At 42.0% G+C, this 23,723-nt stretch overlaps 1 protein-coding gene and 1 non-coding gene across 2 annotated transcripts in view; one reads left to right on the top strand and one right to left on the bottom strand.

The window, feature by feature from the left end:
• Positions 1–9,748: 9,748 nt before the first annotated feature.
• The window catches only part of GDF11 (growth differentiation factor 11), a 37,770-nt gene continuing 23,795 nt past the window's right edge, over positions 9,749–23,723 (top strand). Inside the window, exon 1 of the mRNA XM_088138243.1 lies at positions 9,749–10,308. Coding sequence (XP_087994369.1) covers positions 9,918–10,308 — 391 coding nt within the window. The 5' untranslated portion in view covers positions 9,749–9,917. The remainder of the gene's footprint in view (positions 10,309–23,723) is intronic.
• LOC112540496 (U2 spliceosomal RNA) lies at positions 20,216–20,404 on the bottom strand. Its single transcript, XR_003084576.1, has one exon. It is a non-coding gene; the product is annotated as a U2 spliceosomal RNA (small nuclear RNA).

Below are 23,723 nucleotides of genomic sequence, written 5' to 3'. Positions count from 1 at the left end.
AGCATCTTATGGCTCCACCATCTGCTCCTGTAGCTTTAAGGCACATGGATAGGAAAATCAGCCCCTTCTCCTTTGTGGGGACATAGACCAATCTCACAGGGGATAAATAGAACCAAACTTTCTTTTTAAAACAAAAAGGGAAAGAGAATGCTATTTGAAAAACAAAGGTAGAAAATAGGGCTGCTCAAATCCCAGGCAGCAATTCAGAGGGACCTCCAACAACAAAAAAAAGATACAGCAAAAAATAAGGCTCTGAGCATTTCTCAAAATCATACTGATCTGTTCCTACTAGGCCCTTTAGTCTGATGTAAAGAACTGCCAATAGAACACACAAGGACTGAATTTGTATACAGATGACAATCTTCAGAGACAATAAATTAGACGTAGCCACACAGCAAAAAGAAATTAATTTAGCATAGTTCTTAGCTAACAATGTTTTCCTATTTCTCTAGAGAACAAATCATGCTTGGAAGAGATGTTACACTTCTACCAATTATTTCCTGGAAAATCCTTCTTCCAGCAAATTCCAATTTTAATCAGAGGTTGGAAGAGAAGCACCTTGTCTTATTAGTCTCCCTTCTGTGGAAGAATTGTTTATAGTTTCCCAAAGAACAAAAACTTTTCCACCTGGAGAAGGAAGAGTTGTAGGTGAACTCTCTTTTGGCTACATGCTAAAGTAAGTATTTTTCCTTGAGAAAATCCTGCTTGAGACAGAGCAATGTATATTCCCTATCTGGGAAGCAACTGTTGGTCTTGTCAATAACAAGTAGCATGACAGTGGCCATAATCTTGATCTCTTCTTAGTATGCTAGTTTCCTCACTTTGTCTGAGAGTAATACATTCCAAGATGTCTGTATCTGGTGAAGTATACATGTAGAGTGGTGTGGATTTCCACTCCTCAGAAAGTTAGAAGGGCAGGAACAAGAAACCAGGCCCAACTTGTGTAATAATTTGCCAACTCATTGGATGGCCTCCCCTTTAGGAAGGGGACAAAGATTATACTTTTCCACTGTGGTTTGGAGATTAAATGTTTTTGCTGGCTTTTCAGTTCTTAGTATCTTTGGTACTATTTTTATTATACTACTTTGATTTTAATAGCTGTTTTTCTTATTGTTGAGATTATAAACCCCTGTGGATTAGGTGAGGCATTCTGTACACAGAATTATACAACTGAAATGTGCACTATATTATTATTAATATTCAGAAGCATTTGGTGGTGTATCATCTCCCATCACTGGACTGGAACCATCAGATCAATTACTTTCATGTCAAACCCAGCAATTTTACATCTCCTTCTGCTGTTCTGGCTAGCACCAACCCATCAGCCCTTAAAAAATATCAATTGATTCCCAATATACTCCTTTCCCCAAGGTATCACTGACTAATAGTATATGAAAAATACCTGGAAGCAGCACATGCCCTGATCCTGGCCATTCTTAGCAGGGAGTATGGGGTCCCAGGATTCCAGTCTAAACCTCTCTTTCCTCTCCTGCACCCACCTCTCTCTTATGTTAGGGATGCACAACTTGCAGCCCCAGGCCAATTCACAGCCTCCCAACCCCTGGATGCAGACCCAGAGTCCTTCCAATAGTTCCTACCAAACTTAATTTTTAATGTGACAGAAGACAAACATTATTAAATACTTACTAGTATTCAAACAATGCAGAATGTGAAATTGTTTTTTTATGCCGACCCAGCCCAGTTTTGAGAATGTTATATGCAGACTCTCAGTCCAAAAAAAAGATTGTGGACTTCTGTCATAGAGCTGCTCTGGTGATTGATGAAGAAAAGCTTTTGTATGACCCCACAGTCTCTTTGTTAAGACTAGCTAAATTGTTGTCTACAGTAGGGAATCAAGAATAATATCCACCAAACAGAGTTCCTGTACCAAAGAGTGAAATGCTCCACTGGAAGATGAGCTATTGCTGCAACAGCCATTTTGGCGGTCAAGCTGAGGGCTTTGGGTTTCAAAAGTGGGTTGTGAAATTTTAGGGCCTGTCAGGATTATGTCAGTCCAGGAATTCCCTGCTGCTTCAGGTAAATTCCGTACTGTACCCCATATCTGGAATCTGGACTTCCAGCTCAGGCAACCACAGTCTGTTACCACTAGTAAACATTTCATCTGCTTGTGATGCCCTTCTGTCAAACTGCCCAAGCGGAGATTGGCTTGATTGAACACATTCACTTAGTGGCTTTAGTTTCACTGCCATAGCAGACTGTGTCCTCTGCAATTAAATAAAATCTAACCAGTGCTAATAACTTCCTTATATAGTTCCTGGAAGGGAAACATTAAGGAAGAAAGTGTGTAGACAAAAATCTACACAGTATGAGGATTTCCCATAAAATTGCATCTGTAAAACCATTTTATCCCCCTCATTTCCTTTGCCACAATCTGTTATAAAATTGTTCTGCCTTTGTCGGCTGCATTTTTATGACCGAACAGATTTGTTTAATCTGCATGTTAGTTTTTCTTTTATGGAAACTTCATATATGTCAGTAGTAAGCAATATATAAGTTTCAGTCCCCCATGGTCATCCTATACCAGACATCTCTAAACATGCATATGCCTGCACATGCGCGCGCACACACACACACAGACACACACAATTGTTCTTCTGTATTAACATTTAGTGTCATATGAGAACCAAGTCTCTATGTGTGAGAATAAGCCATTGGCTGGATGTGATGTGTATATCCAATCATTATGGTTTAGTTAATAAATCATAATTCAGCAAATTGTGGCTTAACACAATGTGTGACCTGGTCCCTCTCTCTTTCTCTCTGATACTCATTCAAACATAAATACACTGTACTTCTGTAAGCTGAAGCTATTTCTAAAACTGTTAGACCAATGGCCACAATACATCTTGAATTATATATAGGCTTTTTATACAGAATTGTTATTAGTTATTTTAATATGGATATTTATATTTTTGTTGTTTTTATTGTTTTGGATTTTAATTGTAAGCCACCCAGAGTCACCCTCTGGGGGAGATGGGCGGCGTATAAATTTAATTAATTAATTAATTAATTCCTGGCCAGCAATACCAATGGCTGTGTCAGTTAGGGATTAAGAGAGTGCTATTTATGCATTTATTAATGAAATTTATTGGTCTCAATTTCAAAGACTCTAGGTAGTGTACCAGAGCAATGGTGACATAGTCAGTGCAACCTTAATAAATATAATAAAACCAAAGCATATGTAGCATCAACAACTGTAAAACAGTTAAATGCCAAAGCTTTCCAGACTAGCTAAGTTTTCACAGACTTCCAGAAGGCTGTGAGAATGTGGGCCTTTGCTTTGGGGATATACTGATCCAGAGGAAGTGAGCTGCTACAGAGAATGCCTGTTTGCAGTTCCCCTCCCGCCTTACATCTTGATTGATGGGAACCTTCAATAGGCATTCTCTGTTCCTTCAGACTGGACAGGCAGGATCTGACTAGGACAGGCAGTTGAGCCATATATGGCTTTAAAGGCAATAACCAGCACTTGGAATTGCACTTGAAAATTCACCAGCAGCCAGTGCTGCTCCTACAGCGGAGATATCCAAGGCTGCTGAGGGATCCAACAGGACAGGAATGTCTGTGCTCATTCCATCGAGGTCTCATCAAAGGTCATGCATGAGGGCAACCAATGCACTTTCAGTCCCATGCTCAGGCCTGAAACCTAGCTGGCCTAGGTCCATCTACCTGTTTCTTCCAGGGCCCCTTGTCATTGTTGGCTTCCCACTTTCCCCACTTCCACCCCTACAAAGGGGGGGTTAGATATAGGACGATAGCTGTCCAGTAATAAAGGAGCCAGAACAGGCCTCTTGAGGAAAGAGCAGGTGACATCTCCCTCTCCTGCAAAACGATTCTGACTTTTGTTGGATCCACCTCTTGGTCCCCTCCCTGGCTGCTTTAACCAACTAGGAGGGCCAGGGGTCAAGTCCACAACTATGGAGCTAAGATCACAAATGGCCCTGCCCATTTCCTCAAAATCCATAGGCTTTAGAAGATCAAACCATTTGGAGAGCATTTGGTTGGGAAGGTGATGCTGGTAAATGTACACATGACACAGAAAAAAACATAAGGAGGGGTAGGTGATGACCTGATCAGCCTTTTCTTTTGCTGGTATGTTTTCTGTGCCTTTAACTAAAGGATGGAAGATTAAAAATCAAGAGGGGACAAAATTTTAAATCAACAGAGGTTTGCTACCTGAAAAATGTTACCTTACTTGCCACAACCCAACACTTTAAAAAAAGTTGCTGCACCATTCAGACGTCAGTTCTGGTCTTCATCCAACTGCCGGAAGGACGTTGTTTCACTCTGCTGCCTGATATTCCTAATACTGAATCTTTGTATAAGAACAACTCAGTTCAATTAGGCCAAAGACTCCTATAAACCCAACATCCTGTTCAAGTAGCCAACTAGATGCTGTGGGAGCCCATAACTGGGACAGGAGGGAATAGCTCTCTCCTCAGATTGCATCTCCTTCCAAACATGGAGGTTTCAGATCAAGGAAGCTAAGTTTGTGCCATCACAGATTTTGACAGGGAATTCAATCATTTTAACTGTGTGAAAAAGTATTTTCTTGCATCTTTCTGTCAGAAGCCTATTAGCCGTTTAATAGGGCAAGCCAAGTATAGGAGAGTATATAGGAAAGGGAGAACAACAATATCACGGCTGGAGTTGAAGCTGGAGTTCCCAATTTTTTAATAAATTTTAAAAATCAGTCCGTTGTAATCAGCTTTTGGTTTAACAGAGTAAAACCCTTAGCCAACAAGCTACGCTTTCTCTCTGCACAGCTAAGTTCCTCCCAGTCCTCAGTAGCTTATACCTTGTCCCACTCTGAATATTGGTTGTATGGCCCCTTAGAAAGAAGTACCTGGGGGAAGATGAGGAAACTAATCTAATTAGCATGAGAAAGAAAGGCCATTTGTCTAATTTTTGCATTAAAACAGGATCTCATGATAGGCCAAAGACAACAAAGAGCTGTATTAGAGAAAGGGAAGCCACATAGCAAATAGAAAATGATTCAAGCAAGCAAAACACTGCAGAGAGATAACCCCTGTTTGAACTCCACAGAATAACATCTGGTTACCCACATCTGACAATTCCTATTAAGGATGAAACTGGTAACGTGGTGCCTCCTGGTGGTCAACGTAACTGAAAATACCACACAGGATATATATTATGTAAAAATAGATAAATTTACTCTCTTCTAAGTGCAGTGTATGGAAGTCATGTAAAACCCCATATATGGGACAAGACAAAATGTAACATCTGTATTTCTCTGCTCTGAAAGTTTAAGAAAGGTAGACTTTGTATACCATTCTGACAGATTCTATATGTTTCTTCTTGCAACACTGCTGACCACCAGGACCTGGATAGCTTCCAAAACAAAAGCATCCTATATAGTCATCTAGAGCGCGATGGCCCATGGGTTCAATTCCCAGTAGAGGATTTGAACACGACAGAATACCATCTAACTACCTGCCTTTGATGATGCCTGATACCAAAGAAACTGGTAATGTAGTGCCTCCAGGTGGTCAGTGTGACCTATTTAGCAAAGAAGATCCATTTGAATGCTTAAGTAGGCATTTCTCTGATGTTCAAAAATACATACAAGATTTCTGTACTTCAAGTCATCCTTACATGGCAAAGTTGTCTTGTTTTATTTCAGGTTCATAAATGCAAACCTGTCATCTGCTCACATAGTATATTTTAGATTAACATGTGAATGGATCATAAGGAAATTGAAAAGTTTTATCTAATCTGATGAAGTTCAAATCTGCAGTTGCAGGTAAATTTCCCTAATATTACAGCAGTGATAACGTGAGGGTCATACTTTCTGAATTAGCTCTTGACCTCTTTTTGACTAGATGAAAGCCAATGTAAAAGCCTCATGTGCCAGGTCAGTTCCCACTCCTAGACTTTATTCCAACATTTATTGACAGGTTTCATACATTGCTTTGAGAGCCAGTTTGGTGTAGTGGATAAAGGCACCAAACCAGGAGACCGTGAATTCTAGTCCCGCTTAGGCATGAAGCCAGCTGGGTGACCTTGGGCCAGTCATTCTTTTTAGGCCTTGGAAGAAGGCAATGGCAAAACACTTTCAAAAATCGTGCCAAGAAACTGCAGGGACTAGCCCAGGCAGTTGCCAGGTGTCAACACTGACAACAACAACATTGCTTTAAGTTATGATTTGCTGATAACCCACAGTTGATTGTACTTACACATTGCTCAGAGCTATTGATTATGATTTGCAGCCAACATTGGTTGGTACATATAGCCCATTCAACCAAAGGCACTTTAATTACATTATGGCTTACATACCTATTCACTTTGATCTACAGTCCAACTATACTTGTGGGCAACGAGTAATGCCTACTAATGGCCCTCAATGCAACTGTCCATTTATGTCACCAAATGCATCTAGTCAATTTGTTGGATTTAGATGAGCTCTACCCTTTCATTTAGTTCGTATCTTAGATTTATCCCACTGTTCAGTACTAAGTATCCAAAGCAGCTTATAAAAAGAGAAAATATTTTGCAAGTATTGACTAGGATTAAAACCAAAGGAGTCTAGTAAGCTGCAAAAGAGCGGGCGGGGGGGGGGGGCATTAAAAAGCAGACCAGTCTAAGAGGTCAGTGGCAGAAGCTTAAAAGCCAACAATAGCAAATTAAAAGCAGCACAAAACTCTAAAAGCTGACCTGTGGCTGAACAATGTGAACACACATTAACAATACCCATCAGTACGTAGTACCAGTGAGTGCTAGAGGTGAAAACACTGGTGGCTTGTTTAAATGAGCCAGTTTAATAATGCCGCTTTCATGTGTAGAAACCTTCCCTCCATTCTCTGCAACGGAACATTTCTAAATTTCCTTCCAGCAAGATTTCACTGATGGACTGGAACATTTTTCTACACAGTGCACATTCTCTCTGGGTGTCTGGATAGTGCTTATCTTTATTTGTTGTCTCTACGTGTCTTAAAGTTTTACATATAAAAAGAAAGAGAAAGGAAACATTCAGCCTTATGTTCGATGATGAAGCCCGCTCAGCTGACAGGGTTAGCCAAGGCCAGATATGAAGCACTGCAGAATTATCTGGGAAGCAGGGCTGGCCCTAATACTAGGCACCTGGTATACATCTCATAAAACCAGCCTGAGTTTACACATGCTTGTATGAATGGATCCTCTGACCTGAAGATGAAGATTATTAGCAGGAGAAGCTATTTCTGTCTGGCTCTGTTACTTGTACATATTTTTGCATGAGTTTCTACCCTTACCCCCCAACCCCCACCCTCCAGCATTCACGTAGTTGAATGTGTGGAGAAAGGGCCAGACTTCTTACTAAGCAACTCCATGTGATAAATGAGACATTCTTTTCTCAGTATGACCTTTTAGTGTATGTGCTTTTGCTGCTCAGGAATGTTAAGATGTGAAGGACCCAATTGATGGAAATGCCAGGCTAAGGTTGGTGATGGCAGCAAGAGGGAGCAGTGTGCCAAAGTTTCAGATCATGAGTTTTTTCCAGCCCTACCTGGAGACTCCAGGCCACAGACTGACCTGAACTTTCAGACAGCAAAGCAAGTGATTGTTCTTCTGTATGATCCTTCCAGATAGAAATCTGCTTAGATCCTTTAAATTAAAGGTGTCCATGCCCCAAAGTGAGTTTGAATTCACAAGTTAATCACAATTATTATTAACACATACACTAAGGTCATATAATACTATAACATCCATATACTGAATGGCTGAAGACAAATACTGTTTGAAACTGCTTTTCTCCTACAGGACTCATTTGCCCAGGTTTATAGTGATTCTGATAGACTTTCTGATCCAGTGATAGGCAGCTTGGTGCCCTTTGGAGCAATAGATAACCTCCGTAATTCCAGGCCACTGCCCATGCTGGCTGGGACTTTTAAGATTTCTAGTCCAAAGCATTTGGAAGGCATCAAGTTACTCCTGCCAAACTTGTGTTGGGTATTTCAGGAAACCAAGGTATTCTATGCTGCTACAGCTTCTTCCTTTTCCCTATATTACAGATGGGAAAAGGGCAGCTTAAGGTACACTTACACTACTTTGGAGCACAGAAATTACAAACCAAATCCCTCCCCCAGTCTCACACTCGAATGTTTTGAGGAGGTTTTACAACACCCACTAAGGCAGAGGTGCCACTTGGGTAAGGCAGGAGGAGGTCATATTTGTCTGTACTTCTGCAAATCCTGATGCTGATGCCTCGGTTGAACTTTAGTGTAACTGAAGTTGAATCCCTTCTGGCAGGTGAAACTGCACCCCTGCCTCGAGACAGAGAGAACTGCAGAGCCACGGCCTCCTTTCTGGTTGCTCCAGGCCGAGGCTCGGGCTCCCCTTGCTCGGCCCCACCGCCTGGCTCCTCAGTAAGCGCCTCACCTGGTCGGTCCCTCGCCTCCTTCCGCTTTGTGCCCAGCGGAGCCGGCGGCGAGCCAGAGACAGCTCGCTCGGGATCCCTGACCCCGCCAGGGCGCGGGGGCCGAAGGTGCCGCTCTTGGCCTGAGCGCCTCCTCCGGGCGAACTCTTCCGAGGCGGCCGCCCCGCTGCTCTCCGAAGGCAAAAACAACACGCCCGCACGTGGCTCGGCTCCGGGTCGGAGCCATGCCGGGAACCCTCCCCCGCAGCTCGGGACGCGCTGGTATCTGAGGGGGGGAGAGGGGGCGGCCGCAGGAGACCACGCAATGCAACGCAACGCAGGGGAGCTGCAGCGCCTGACGCCCGAGGGCGGCGGAGGGTGACAGCTGCCTGCCAGCCAGCCACGCTAGCGCCGGGCGGGCGGGCGGGCAGACAAGGGTTCGCTTGGCAGAGCGCGGCTCTCCCTCCTCTGCTCTGCTCTGCTCTGCTCTGCTCTGCTCTGCTCTTCGCTGCGGCGCGCGTGTCTTGCCGGGCGGGAGCGGGGAGGAGCACTTCAGGACTGTCAAAGCGACCAGGACCCGGAGAGAAAAGGAGAGAGCTAGAAACGGTCGAATCGATCGGGGAGTTAGACGGCACGGGCACTTAGAAACTGTCAAATGGCCCAGAGAGGAGAGAGAAGGGGAGGGACGCTGAGGCAAACTCTGCGCGGAGGAAAAGGGGCGCTTTCTGGCTCAGAAGTGGAGAAGCCCAGAGAGGCCCGGGAAGCGCCAGGTGAGCCGAGGCGGGGAGATGCTGAGGGGAGCAGCCGCGGCAGCGCGGACGTTTCTCCCTCTCCCTCGCCATCTCCCTCGTCGCTTGCCCAGCCATCCCCTCGCCCAGCGCCCAACCTGGGTCCACCCCGTGTACCCAAGGCGCACGAGCCGCCCCTCCCCATTTATTGTTACGAACGCCTCCTCCCCTCGGGGCCGGGTGCTGAAAACCACACCAATCTGCCTGCCACGGGAAGGTAGCGCGCGGGGGAATCCAGCGGGCTCGAGGAAAAAGGGGACTTTGTTTCTTTAAGGGGCTGTCAGATGCCTCCTCCACACGCTCCCTCCCCATTTTGGCGCCCCCTCCCCTCCTCGCTTCAAAGAGCGCTGCCAGCCTTTAAAAGGTTTGACACCCGAAGAGGCGAGCGCGGTAGGAATGCTTCGCGCTGACCCGAGAAGAGCGCAGAGAACTCCGCTCGCTTTCCCCTGCCGGTGACAGCCCTTTTGCCAAGAGCTCTTTTGTTGCCTCCGCAGCCAATCAAGGCTTTTTACGACACAGTTCAGTTGGGATATAAAAGGAGAGTCCTTCTTTCTTCCCCCCCTCCTCTCCTTCCCCCAACCAGCAAGTCGCCCCCCCATCTCCAACCCCAAAGAACTTAGCGGCGGCGGCGGCGGCACCACCCCCCAAGCACCCAGCAGCTGCAGCCCATCATCCCAAGGCCGAGCCAGAGCGATTGTGCTCTGCGAGAGAAAGGAGCGGGCTTGCTTGGCTGGGGAGCAAGCGAAGCGCCAGACATGCCGGTGCCCAAGTCGACCGTCTTTTGGGGCTTCCTGGTCTTGTCCTTGGAGTTCTGCGCGGGCGAGCCGGGCGAGAAGGCGCCCACGGAGGGCGTCCCCCTGGTGACAGAGACGGAGGACCAGGGCTGCCCGGTGTGTCTGTGGCGCAAGCACAGCAAAGAGATGAGGCTGGAGAGCATCAAGTCGCAGATCCTCAGCAAGCTGAGGCTCAAAGAGGCGCCCAACATCACCCGCGAGGTGGTGAACCAGCTGCTGCCCAAAGCCCCGCCGCTGCAGCAGATCCTGGACTTGCACGACTTCCAGGGGGACTCCTTCCAGCACGACGACTACCTGGAAGAGGACGAGTACCACGCCACCACCGAGACTGTCATCAGCATGGCTCAAGAAAGTAAGCCGGGGCTTCTTTGTTAAGGAGGCAGGAGCCGGGCTGCCTGCAGCGGCCAAGCGCAACTTTCGCGGCCCCGGGCTTGGGGGAGGGAGGAGGAGAGCCAGCCAGCCAGCCGCTTCGCCTCTGCGAGTCTTGGGGCTTATTGTTTATTGCAGCTCGGCAGAAACCGCTCCCAGAGCAGCAGCAGCAGCAGCAACAGCAGCAGCAGCGCTGGCGTCGCCAGGGACCTCCAAATCAAAGGGAATGGGTGGGCTTCTTTTCTGCAGATGGCTGGGTTTTTGCCGGGTGGTGGGGGAGAGAGCGTGACCAGGTGTGAAGAAGGCATCCGCACTAGTCCTCTCCATCTCCTCCTTGGCCGGATTTCTTTGCATATCTCTTAAGGACTGATTTCACTGTCAGGTTAGTTTAATGCTTAACCCGCCCCCGCCCCCTGTGCGCCCACCAGAGAGCAAATGCCAGGAGGGGTCAGATCTGAATGGCTGAGTTGAATTAAAGGCATCTGTTCCTCAAAATGTTCATTCTGGCTTTCTGTGTTTGGGAAAAAAGAAAAGAAGAACCTCTCCCAAGTTGACTGCAAAAACCTAATGCTTTCCCTTAAGTTGTGCAAAGTTCTTTGCCCATCAGATGCACTTGAAGAGAAAAGCTCTGCTTTGTACAGAAAGTGGCTCCCTCCAGCCTTTGCATTTTGAATATATTGTGCAAACTCGTCCCAGTTGAGAGCTTTGTTGCTGTACTATTTGCAGAGCTTCTGTGGGTTTGGAGCTTGAAGTGTACGAGTGTGTGTGTGTGTGTGTGTGTGTGTGTGGAGTGGAGTGGAGTGGAGTGGTGGTGGGGGTTGTGCGTAGATTAGTGTTGTGTGAAAAGTACTTCTTGCCCAAACCAAATAAACCTAAGAAAGGTCATGGAGAGGTTCTGCCCCAGAGCACAGTTGCCAAAAGGTGTCATGATTCTGAAAGGCCTCTGCCAGTCATGCTCTCTTGCAAGCAGAAAGGGGAAACAGCATTTCTCCCCGCTGGAGAGGGTGGCTCTTTTTTCTCCCCCTGCCAAGTTAAGGCATAATCCCTTTTGTGAGTTCCCTTTCGCCAGCTGCAAACACTCAGAAGTTTGCCCAGCCAGAGCTTTTGGAATATCCAGCTGCCTCCCCCATCAGGCTCCCTCCTTGTTCTCTTTCCAGGTCTGCCAAAATCCACGGCCCTTTGTACTTCTCCCGTTTATTATAACTTCAGATTGAATGGCATTTTTCTTTTGTGAAAAAAAAAAAGTTAAAAATAAATGTTTCCTAGAGCTTTGAGAAAACAAGCAAGAATGACTTGGGGAGTGACAGTCTAGGCCTATGTACTTCTTGTCACCCTGCCCTTGGCCGGTTTGCTTGCAAATGGACTGAATGTGAAAGTCCTTATGCAATATTCACCCTATAGGCATCCTGAAGTTATTGAGGCATATTTCAGGAGTTGTAGTGTTCAGAACTGGCATTGACAGATACCTGTTATGTTTCAGGCTTCTACTTATCTAACTCGGTTGCTGCTGTTACTGTTGCTTCTTTGAAACTTCTGCCCTCTGTAAAGCATAAAGGGCAACTTAAGAAATGCCAGGTAGTGGAAGTGGGAAGAATACAAAGTGTTCTGCTGATTTCTGTGACAGTTGCACAGTTGATATGAGATTGTAGGGACACTTTCCTTGTTGCCTGATGGACAAGATCTTCAAAATATTATGATAATTATGTTTATGCATTTACACCCTCCTCCCCAGGATAAATATCAAAATGACCACTCCCCCAGCCTTCAGCTTGCTTAGTGGGGACAGCAATCCAAGCGTAGAGGCCCTTTTAATTTTCTTCTAGTTCAATGCCAGCAGCCTAACATAGCCCTGCATGTTCAGCCACCAAATATAACTGTCTATTTAGGGATAAATATTTTGAATTATATATTTGGCTGGCTACTACAACTGGAGAACAATGTGGTTTATGTGTATACAACTTATACACTGGTTGAGTTGCCAAACATGGTAAGCCAGACTGTCTGGTTCCTGCAACACACTAAGCCAATATCTAACAAAACACATTATGGTTTAATGTGATGTATGAGCCAGTTCACTGGGATACAGCAAGAGCATTCTTTTTAAACAAGTGAGATCTTGGAATCCCAAATGCAGTATCTTTCAGGGGGAAAAGTTGTACTGGGGCCTGAAATGAAGCGCAAATGCTGACTAATTACAGCTCTGCATTATGAATCTGCAGCTTGCTGTCCTTCCTTCTTTGCTTTAGTTTCAGTGAATAATCTCTATGGTACATGATCCTTAAATTCAAACCTCAGACAAGAGTCATTGAAATTCTATTGTGCTAGCAAATCTCTCTTGGGTTAGGTTCACATATATACCTCTGCACCTGATATTTGCAAATCAAGCAAACTTTCCTCCATGAATTAGGTGTCATTCACACATTCACCTGCATTTATTAGTCACTTTTAAGTGTGCGCTCTTCAGCTACTGTACAGACCTCTGTAGCTCCAAGTTTTAAGGAAACTTCCAATCAGTGAAGTGCAGATCCTACCACCAAGGAGGAACTGGTTTTCAAATGGGAAAGGTTTCAGAATAATTTCTCATGCGAACATTTTTCTGTAACACCTCAACTAGTTTTACAAAATTCAGAACAATTGGCATTCAGTTAAAAAATGCTGGATAGCAGCAGTATGCCTGAATGAGAGTACCCGTGTTATAAAATTAAGTGGAGATGAGAGCCATTTGTTCATCATGCTGAAACTACTCTGTGGGCACAGACCTACCTGACTCTATGAGCCACATGTGTTAACCTTATTATGTTGCAAAAGCAACATCCTTGAAGGAAAGCAGTTGTTATCATTTTGCCAATTGTAATTGTGTCAGTAAGATACTTTATAAGCTTTTCTGAGCCAATGTGTCTTGGACAGACAATTAGTTTTGGAAATTAGAGCAACCAAATCATAGGATGTCAAATTTCTCTACATTCACTGTCTGCCTATAGGCACTGTCCTTTTAACTCGTAGATAGGAAAACATGCCTTCTCAAATGCTACTACCCTGTAACCCACAGCAGCCATAGCCAGAATATCTAATGGTGAGGGATCCTAGCAATTAAAGCTCAGGAGCATCTGAAGGCTAGAGGCTTCCTACCCTTCCATTATCTTCCTTTTCCTTTTCCTTTTCCTTTTCCTTTTCCTTTTCCTTTTCCTTTTCCTTTTCCTTTTCCTTTTCCTTTTCCTTTTCCTTTTCCTTTTCCTTTCTTCCTCCTCCCCTTCCCCTTCCCCTTCCCCTTCCCCTCCCTCTTTCTCTCTCTCTCTCTCTCTTTCTTTCTTTCTTTCTTTCTTTCTTTCTTTCTTTCTTTCTTTCTTTCTTTCTTTTTCTTTCTTTCACCTTCCAGTCAGTGTTGACTCCTGGAGACTGCTTGGACCAGTCCCTGCAGTTTTCTGGGCAAAGTTTTTTGGAAGTGGTTTGCCCTTGCTTCCTTCCTCAGGCTGAGAGTGACTGGCCTGAAGTCCCCCAACTGGCTTTGTGCCTAAGACGGGACTAGAACTCACACCCTCCCAGTTTCTAACCTGGTGCCTTGGCCACTGCACCACATTGGCTCTTCTATTGCCATTTACAGCAGGATTATAACTTAAATCCTAAGGCTTGCGAGGCTATCCAAGAATACAGGGCATTGGAGTGATTGCAGTGGGACGAGATGTATTTTCCATTGTATGTATTCTAAAGTATTATCATTGATTAGTATACTCTTGTTCTCTTGTTTCTAGAACAACAATAGATTTTTAAAGTATCATCTGATATATAACAGCAAAAATGACCTTGTAAATAAGTACACCTTAGAATTTGTTTAATTATGTAATAATTTCTTCTGTAAGTGTTAGAAAACTGGAAGAAATACATTTTAAAAAGTGATAGGAGTTAGAGAATGATTAAAATCAGAATGATTTTCAGTCAGATATTCAGGCTAATATATTATTAATGAAATCACTATGAGACAGGTATTTAGATCATTTGCAAAGATCAGTCTATTGGTAAAGTCTGAGCAGGAATGAATAGGTGATGGGTACTGTCAAACATAAGGGAATATCTGGAAAACACTTTATCCATATTAATCTTCTGTGAGGGACATGTGCCCCAGTCCTCTATATCTTCCAGCATCTTCCTCTATGGACCATGGTGACTGGGATTCCTGAGAGGTGTTTTTCAGCAAAATGTAGAGAGTTGTAGGTTCTTCATTACTGATTTAAGGAATTGTCTTTTTCTGTTTGGAATTAAAGGATTGACCAAAGTATGTACAGTAAATAAGAGCAGAGAAGACAAATTAAAAATGGTTACATGATTGCACTGTATTTAAAGTATATTGAGCTAAAAATATGAGTGAATCTTGCAGTTTCCTTCATAATTATTACTTCTGACCATTTTGAGACTCCATCTAAATACAGCTGTGAGCTCTTTTGACCCTATGTATTTTTAATGGCTTTTTAAAATTCAAAACTGAACTCGGATTTGAGTGAATATCGTTGGAAAGACTGCCTGTTTGATTGTTACTATTATAAATGAATATAAATTATTATTTTCTGGAACAACCTGGCTGGACAGGAATGGAATCTGTATTAAGGAATGTAACTCCTGCATTTACCAAAGAGAGAAAGCGACTGGCTCTACATACTTCAATGGAAAGAGCAAAGCAAAAGAGGGGCCTCTTATGCTGTACTTATTTGTTATTGTAGGGTAAAGCTGGGGCCTACAAGACCCCACATTACTGTGGTGATACAATGAGCTTGGGCGGAAAGATAGTTCCTGCCTCCTGCTAGTGTTTTATTTATTTCTTTAAAATAGTTTTGCATCGCTTACTTAAAAAAAAAACTCAATGCAGTTTACAATAAAAGTCTTTCCTGTGGAGTAGAATTACCTGTTAAAATTCAAGCTTAATTAAAATGGGGGGTTGGATATTTGGGGTGAAGAATTTGTTTGCAATATTGTCTATCCTGGAGAAAATAAATCTAATCCAATCCTTAGCTAGTTGGTTGATTTGTACTTTAACTTTGCCAAATCTCTTATTCTTAGTTGAAAAATAAATCATTCTATCCTAATCATAGCTTTACTGGGACATTCTAATAGCAAGTATTATGTTTATTATTTTTCTTAACATGCAAATATTAGTTCTTGTATAACTTGTTTGGCTTGCCACTTCAGGACCATTACTGCTAACTCCAAGACTATGTGATATTAAATCACTCTTTATGAGTTTCCTTCTAAGAAAAGAATGCTTCTTTGCATCTGTTCTGTTCTGTTCTGTTCTGTTCTGTTCTGTTCTGTTCTAATCTAATCTAATCTAATCTAATCTAATCTAATCTAATCTAATCTAATCTATCCAGCCTATCAGTGCACTTTTTTTGAACACCAGTTGCTTAAAAGGAGCAATACATCCCATCTCTATTATCCAAGGAACAGCAGATAATTGTTATAAAATTATTTGCTAGATTTTAATTAAAAACAGAATCTGTTTCTGCTCCTGTCACATTCTCCAAATATTAGCACAGTCAATGAAATGTTTGAAACTTAAACTGCATTTAACCTTGTGTAATATAATTAGTTTTCCAATGGTCTTTAATGATCATAAAATTGTATCATGAAGTTGTTTTGGTATTCATTGGTTCCAACAACAACAAAAATCATGCAATGAGATTGGAAACTAAAGCTATCTGGCTACATCACTGAGGAAATTAGAAGCCATATGCTGAAAATTTTTTGGAATTTTTTTTTTAATTTCTAAGTGCTCCCCATGTACATCACCACATCATACCCTTCTATGTATGTCAAATATTGTACTTTTACAGGCATACTTCATGCCAGTGAACCTATCAGATTCTTTCTAATGCCCAGTAAATGTCCTTATTACGCTTTTAATACATGCTTCTATTGAATGACTGGGATAAACACTGCCCTGGAAATGGGCACAAAACAGCCTCCAGTGCAGGTGGCATAGGAGGCACAGTGGCATGCTGCAAAAACTTTGCAATGGACTGTCTGTGTGCTGAGGCAAATGCTCAGGGCTGGAGGACTGGTTTGCATCATCAAATTGGATGTCACTCACAGTCTTCAGTTATCACTCACTTGTTAACTGGGGCTCAAAGTAATTGAGTTTGTTTTTCAGTACTACTAAATGGAATAAATGCCTCAGTTACCCAACTCTAGAAAGACAGAATCTTTTCCTGTTTCATTGTAATGGCTCTTTCATGGCAAGAAATGCAGCAGGGGTTCAGAAGTCAGTCATTCAGAAGCCAGAATGAAACGTGAATCTTCTTTCTTCTTGGTTTCCTGTTGTGATCTTCAGTTGCTACAGAACAAGCCATACCTAGTAAACGATAGTTCTAATCAGAGGGAGAGTGGTGAAGGCAGGGTGAAGCAAGTTGCGAGCCAAAAGAGTTGTTGATTTCATTGGGCCCTCAGTTTGGAGTCTTTTGAAACTTTCATTTCTCCCAGAATGTTCCTTACTAATCCTGAGAGCATATAGTACCTGATTAGTACAAGTATAATATTTGTACTATTTATGCATGGTGAGAGAAAAAGAGAAGACCTAATGCTGATCAAATAAATTTAAAATGGTGGATCAGTCATCCACATTGGACTTGGCTGCTGTGTCAAACTTCCTCCAGAATACTGCTGAGGAAGTTAAGGAAATCAAAGAACTGAAGGCCATTAAGTCCTCAGGAGGGGTGATTCACGCTGAACTGCTGGACTTGAAATCAAGTCAGCACTCCGCATGGCTGAAAAAAAAAACTCTGTTTGGCTCTGACGCAGGAGAAAAATGACCATCATGGTAAAGCAGCTCCAGAAGATTCACGAACAAAATGTATAGTGATTTAGAAATAAGGTTTTTAATCTTGAGACAGAATGTACATCGAATCATTTGATGAGAAGAAGCCACTATCCTGGTCATATAGACAGTAGCCATGGGAAAGGAGTTTAAAATTAATGGATCCAGAAATCTGAACCTTAAGATAAAAGATGAGTTAAGGTCATGTTTCCATTGCACTGATACATCCTTTTGGAAAAGATGAATATCTACACTCAAGTAATAAAAATATTTGATGCCTGCGACAGAATAGAATTTGAACAATAGTATTTTGCAGATTTTACAGTGACTCTGGTTCTGCCCCAATATGCCTACATTACGAGACTGGAGAGAAAGAAATTGTACACTAGGAATGCTTACAGAATCATGTGAATTGCACACATTTCATAACCATAAGCTTGGCATTCTATTCTGTGTTGTGTCCTATGGAAGAACCTGTGATTCCAAATGCTCAGTTCAGTAAGCCAGTAAGCTGCCACGTAAGGAGAGACAGCGTATGGTCTGGAGTGTGTGAAGGCCGAACGGAAGGAAGGGGTGTTGGATGAGAAGGTGTGGGGGGCATAAGTGTGAGGAATCGCAATAGGGAAAAGGACTTCCCTCCTGGCCAATTCTACAGCTCATTGAGAAATTTCTTTCTCTAGCATTAATAGATTTGGATGGCTTTGAAATTTTACTGCCCATAAAATCGGTGACACGCTGAGACTTTTTTCTGTGTTAAACGTTTGCTGCTCCTCCTTGCAACCATCTCTCTCCCCTTAACAACTTGCTTCTCCCCCCCCAACCAAAAAAAAATAAAGTCAGCATGCAAACACTGACAAGAATAATCCAATCTGATTTTAATTAGCCATGTGGAAAAATTCTCCTTGCCCCAGGCTCACAGATTGGCTAGAGCTCATCCACTGAACCCTTAGGTTTCATCTCCTGGAATCCTGAACATTCTTCTTCATCCCCCTTTCTCTTGATGACAATTATGATTTTTGCTGGTGACATTCTTTCATGAAGCAATTGTGTGTGCCAGTGTTTTTATGGTTCCTGAACAGAAGGAAGAGAAGGTTTTATAGGCAATGGGGTCATAAACCTTTCTGGGTCCCTTCTCAGTCCTTCTGTCCTGTCCCCCCCCTTTTTTTTTTTAATCTAAAGCATACATTTCCCCCACCGATAGACAAGAAACTGGGAAAGGATAATTGGGTTCTAAACCATTTATTGGCTACCCATGACCCCTGCTGACCTTTCGTTTGGGCACTGGAGGTGGAGAAGGGAAGTTAATGAAGTACCTTGGAGGGAGATTTTTTTGAGGGTGTGTGCATGTGACAGTGTGAAATCCACCAAATGCGACTCCCAGCCCAGCATTCTGACTGCAAGGAGTAGATTTAAACCAACAGTAAATACAAAGTTGTTTGCAGGCATTACTACTTTCTGGATATGGGATAATTTCAAGGTTGACGTTTTGCTCAAAAGTATGAGGTCAGGAATCAGAGACTGAAATATCTCAGGAAAATCCAAGCTACCAGTGTTGATTATATTAATGGAGAGAAGCTGGAACTGTGAAGTATTGGCAAAAATGTGACTTAAACATTGAAATAATGAAATCTCTCAAAAACAGAGAGGAGTGAAGTGTAATTCTGATGCTTTAGATGTATATACAATACGTCCTTATGAATGACAAGCCATTTATGTGCAGATAATATTTACAATATGTTTTTGCAATTGTAATTTGGGACTAATTATATTTTCTTGTGCATTGTGAAAATGCATAGTAAATTCCACCAGAAAATGATGATGCGTATTCTAGGGTTTTCATGGAGGACCTGCTTATATTTAATTGAAATACAAGGTGTAATAAATAATCAACACTAGTATGGAAATAATAATTATGCTAAGGTTATGTGATATTAAAAATATATCTCTTTGTGAATATATTTAGGGAGTGGCTATTCCTTAACTATGACTACAACTTGGCATATCAACATGAGGTGGTAGATGTGTTCTCCAATGCAATATCAATACTAGCACTTTGCTAGTAGTTGAAATTATTGTTGTTGTTGTTTGTAAACAATGCTAGGTGTGATAAAATAAGCCATGACAAATTTTTCATACTGGGAGACAATAATCACCATGCCACAAAAGGCACAACAGCCACATCTGGCACTCTAGCAACATCATCGGGGGGGAGGGTATGGGGCCAAGCATTTTCAGCTTAATACACCAAAGTGTACCTCCGTGAGGCAAAATAATGTCTGAAATTGTATCACCAAAGTTCAGTGGCACATGAACTTCTGTGGGAACAATCTGGGGACTACAGAATAGACGCTGGGGGTTATATGAGATTTGCAGGCCACAGGTTATCCATCCCTGCAATGAACAATAGAAGAACTAACATTAATCACTAATGCCAGTGGAAACTCAATAGGGTTATTTCTACCCCACAGTAGCTGTATCTACTGCAGCAAATAGCAGTAAGTATGAGTTGTTTAAGTCAGCTCATTAAAGCAGCCACATTATTTTAGATTTGTGCAGGGGCCAAAATAAAAATGCAGCTGCTTTAAAGAAGTGCTGCATGTGCGCTCCTGTCCGTTCCCAAGCACCCTTCTAAATCATCTTCAGAGCATGCAAACCATAGTAACCATGTCACTGAATAAAATAGTTTCAGTTGCTCAGTTGGCTGGGGGCCATTCTTGTATATGCCAGTCAAACTGCAGTGCTAGTATTCAGTTAAGGAATTATCAGGGTTATATATCTATAAATGACTTTAAGGACTGGTTCACTCCACCCACTTAACTCATTCAGCCATTAACTTGGTCATAGTTCCTTACGCAATTGTGTCAGTTGAGCTGTGCTGTCATTTAAGGTGGGACACTGCCCCCACCCACTTTGTCAATATCCTATGAATCCTTAGACCGGGAAAGCAGAGGCATGCCACTATGCCAGTGACCACTGACACACTGGCCAGGCAGGCAGCAATGAGTGTGAATTTGCTGCAGCTGGTTAATATTATGGGAAATCATTGCTTCTACTTATTTAAATGAACATCTGTATACTGCCACACTTCAGAGACTCCACACCAGTTCCAAAAAATCAATTTAATATGTAGCATTTATCAAGTATTTTATTTATTTATTTATATTTATATTTCAAATTTGTCACCGTCCTTCTCACTGCAGACAACTCTGGGCGGTTTACATTAAATTGATAAGAACAGATAGTTTACTTGATCTTAGTCAAAAGTCTGAGAAGCAACATGTGTTGACAGGCCTTGACAGTAAGTTCTGTAATGAGACACTTTGTGTTTTCAGTCAATATATAGTACCACATCTTTCCTTTAAGGATTAATGAGTTGAGGCTTAGACACTGCCCAAAGGTTGACTGAGTTTTTGACAAACACAGCTGACCAGGAGAGGTTAATTTGGTTCTCATTTACCCCAGTACAGTTTTGGATAGAACTGTCCTTCTCCTGCCCCAGTACTAACTAGTAGACTTGCACAGCATACTGGAGGGCCCAGATAAAGTATCATGTTAAGTTAATTACATCCCAACAAATAAAGATCCTATGGTTTAGTTTGTATGACACACTTACCCATAGTCAATTCAGGTTTACTCAATCTGATTTTCTGAAGTTGCACAACAAATGAACTATAAAATAACCACATGGACTGGCTTGTGGCTCATATAAAACTAAAATGTGGTTTGAGTTGTAGTTCAGTGTTTTGTGTAAAAACAGCCTATTTCTGTAATAAATTATATATTGATTTCCCAGGTAACAGAATTGGGACATTCTGATTGTTTTTAATTGAAAACAGGCATAAGAGGAGTAGAAGTCATTTTGTGATCTCTTGGGAAATTCAGAACATAGGTATAAAGCCAATACGAAGAACAAATATCTATATATCTATATATCTATATGAGTGCCTATGAACTGGGCTATCCACACAGCCCAAAAATGCAGATTAATAGTACACAAACAATTGATAAATGCAAAATTTTGAATTCAGATTTTTTAAGGGTGTGTATGTGAGAGAGAGAAAGAGACAAAGATGATTATCGCTGGAGCCTTAATCAGAGGGACATGTAAATAATTGACCATCAGTATATCTGCCAAAAATGTTTAAATTCCATAAAGGTGGAATAATAAATAATGATTGGATCAAAGTCCACTAAAAAAATCTGTCTCTGTCTCTGTCTCTGTCTCTGTCTCTGTCTCTGTCTCTGTCTCTGTCTCTGTCTCTGTCTCTGTCTGTCTGTCTGTCAATCAATCAATCAGTCAATCAATCAATCAATCAATCAATCAATCAAAGAAGCAGTGTTGTTTCTCAGAAATGCAGATGAATGCTAGGATTGATAGAACTAAATATGGGGAAAGTAGGATGTATGGACTGGAAACTCTTTGCAAAGATAGTTATATCTTCAAGTTTAGTATATGAATACCTCAGTATTCTCCAGTATGGTATGTCTTCCAGATATATTGGGATGAAAAGTTCTAAAACATTATGGATGAACAATTATTGGAGCCACATCAGGAAGGCAGCAGGTTGGGGATCAGCTGATTTTATTCATGATAGAAGCAAGGAATAGGACAATAGCTTCTTCCATTCAGATCCAATGTTCTGTTTTTATCTTCTCTGTAACCTGTGGAAGCCCTCTAAAAATATAAGACATTTCTATATTTTGAGTCAGAACAGTGATCCATCTACTCCAGCACTCTCAACATAAACTGGCAATAACCATTTCTGCTAGGGTACCAGGCAGAAATTTATCCAGTAGATTGTACTTGGGACCTTCTACATCTAAAGCATGTGCTCTACACTACAGTACAATCCCCCCTGTGTTTCTACCCCTAGTGCTGCCAGACCCCGGGGACTTTGGATGGGGAATCTGTGCCCCATAACATGTTGTATTCCCACTGTCATCAACCCAAGCCAGCATGAGTAATGCCCTGGAATGATTGGATATTTAATTTAATATAAGGTAATTAATTAATAAAGGTTAATTTAATATAAGATATAGAAGCTTCAAACTCCCGGTAAACTGCAAGATAAATGACTGGGTAGATGAAGACTACCTTAAACATTTTGCTCAGCAGAATGATTTTATTGGTGTTTTATATGTTTAGTTCATGTGCATGTATGTATGTTTGGAAAGGATAAAAAGAGGGCTGAGATAGAAAGGAGTATGTCTAGCCATATTCACCACAATGTGTGAAGTAATCTAGACCTTCAAGAATTAACTCTTCCTGAATGAGCCTTTCTTTAAGATCTGCTAAGGTGGCCTTCTCCAGACAGACAGACAGACAGACAGACAGACAGACAGACAGACAGACAGACAGATGATAGATAGATGATTAGATAGATAGATAGATAGATAGATAGATAGATAGATAGATAGATAGATAGATGAAAGAAGGTTACTGGCTGGAATGTAGGAGAGCACTTCCTTTATGGAATTATGGAATTCCATGTCTTGGTACTTTATTTACAGGCACATTGGTAAAAGGTTTTTATTCTAACAGGCATATGACTTGCTGGGTTGGTTATTCTTAATGGAACTGAATTCTGGTTTTAACCTGCTTTAATCTGTTGTGCTTCACCTCCCCTCTTTAAGAATTTAATTATTCAGATATGATTTAAACATTAGACCTTGAATTTGTAATTGCTTTAAACTGTTTATTTTATTACGAGAGAAGGATGGAGTGTAAATTTACCTAAATAAAACAAATAAATATTCCAATAGGTGCTGCTTTTCACTTGTGTGTGTTTATCAGCACAGGAGCAGGCAACTTGGCACCCTCTAGGTGTTTTGGATTACAGCACCCACATTGGTCATGCTTGGTTAGGGGATGGACTTGGGATGCGTCATGTTGCTTATGCTTATTTTGGGAGATGTGCACATTCACATTCTCTCTGTTAAGCACTTAGAACAGCTGGATAGGTGCTGGTGTCCTGAAGCAAAGCCAGAAGAGAAGAGTATTTCACAGACAGAGAGCCAAAACCAGTTCTATACTTCTGGTTGATTTGCTTCCACAGTAAGATGTATAAGAAAGCATTCAACAACTGGTAAAAATGGCTAAGGGTTTCACTCTCTGAGTATCTTCTTCTGTTGCACCTGCCATGATAAACCTTTCTAAGGAAACTTCATGAAGTTCATCTATGTGCTGTAGAAATTTTAAGACCCTGTATGGAATGTTATAAAAGCTAAATTCTCTTTATAAATAGTGCTATAACTAAGCTTCTAAATCTTTGAACTGCTTAATGTAGTTAATTCATGATATTGATTATGTGCCATCAAACTGACTCCTAACAATCACACAGATAAGATTTTCTCCATGACGATCTATCCCTAACCTGGTCTTTCAGGTCTACCAAGGGTACACTGATCACTGATGTAATGGAGTCCATTCACCTTGCTGCTGGTCATCCTTCTTTTTCCTTCCACCTTTCCCAGTATTAGAGCCTTTTCTAGAGAGCTGGGCCTTTGCATAATGTGTCCGAAGTAGAATAATTTCAGCCTGGTCATTTGTGCCTCGAGTGAGAATTCTGGGTTGATTAGTTTGATGATCCATTTGT

Source organism: Python bivittatus, unplaced genomic scaffold (assembly GCF_059951505.1).
Source record: "Python bivittatus isolate LINGU-HERP-01145 unplaced genomic scaffold, Pbiv_v1 ctg000220_np1212, whole genome shotgun sequence".
Classification (NCBI taxonomy): domain Eukaryota; kingdom Metazoa; phylum Chordata; class Lepidosauria; order Squamata; family Pythonidae; genus Python; species Python bivittatus.
Note: the sequence above shows the minus strand (reverse complement) of the source record. Positions and strands in the feature narration are given on the sequence as shown.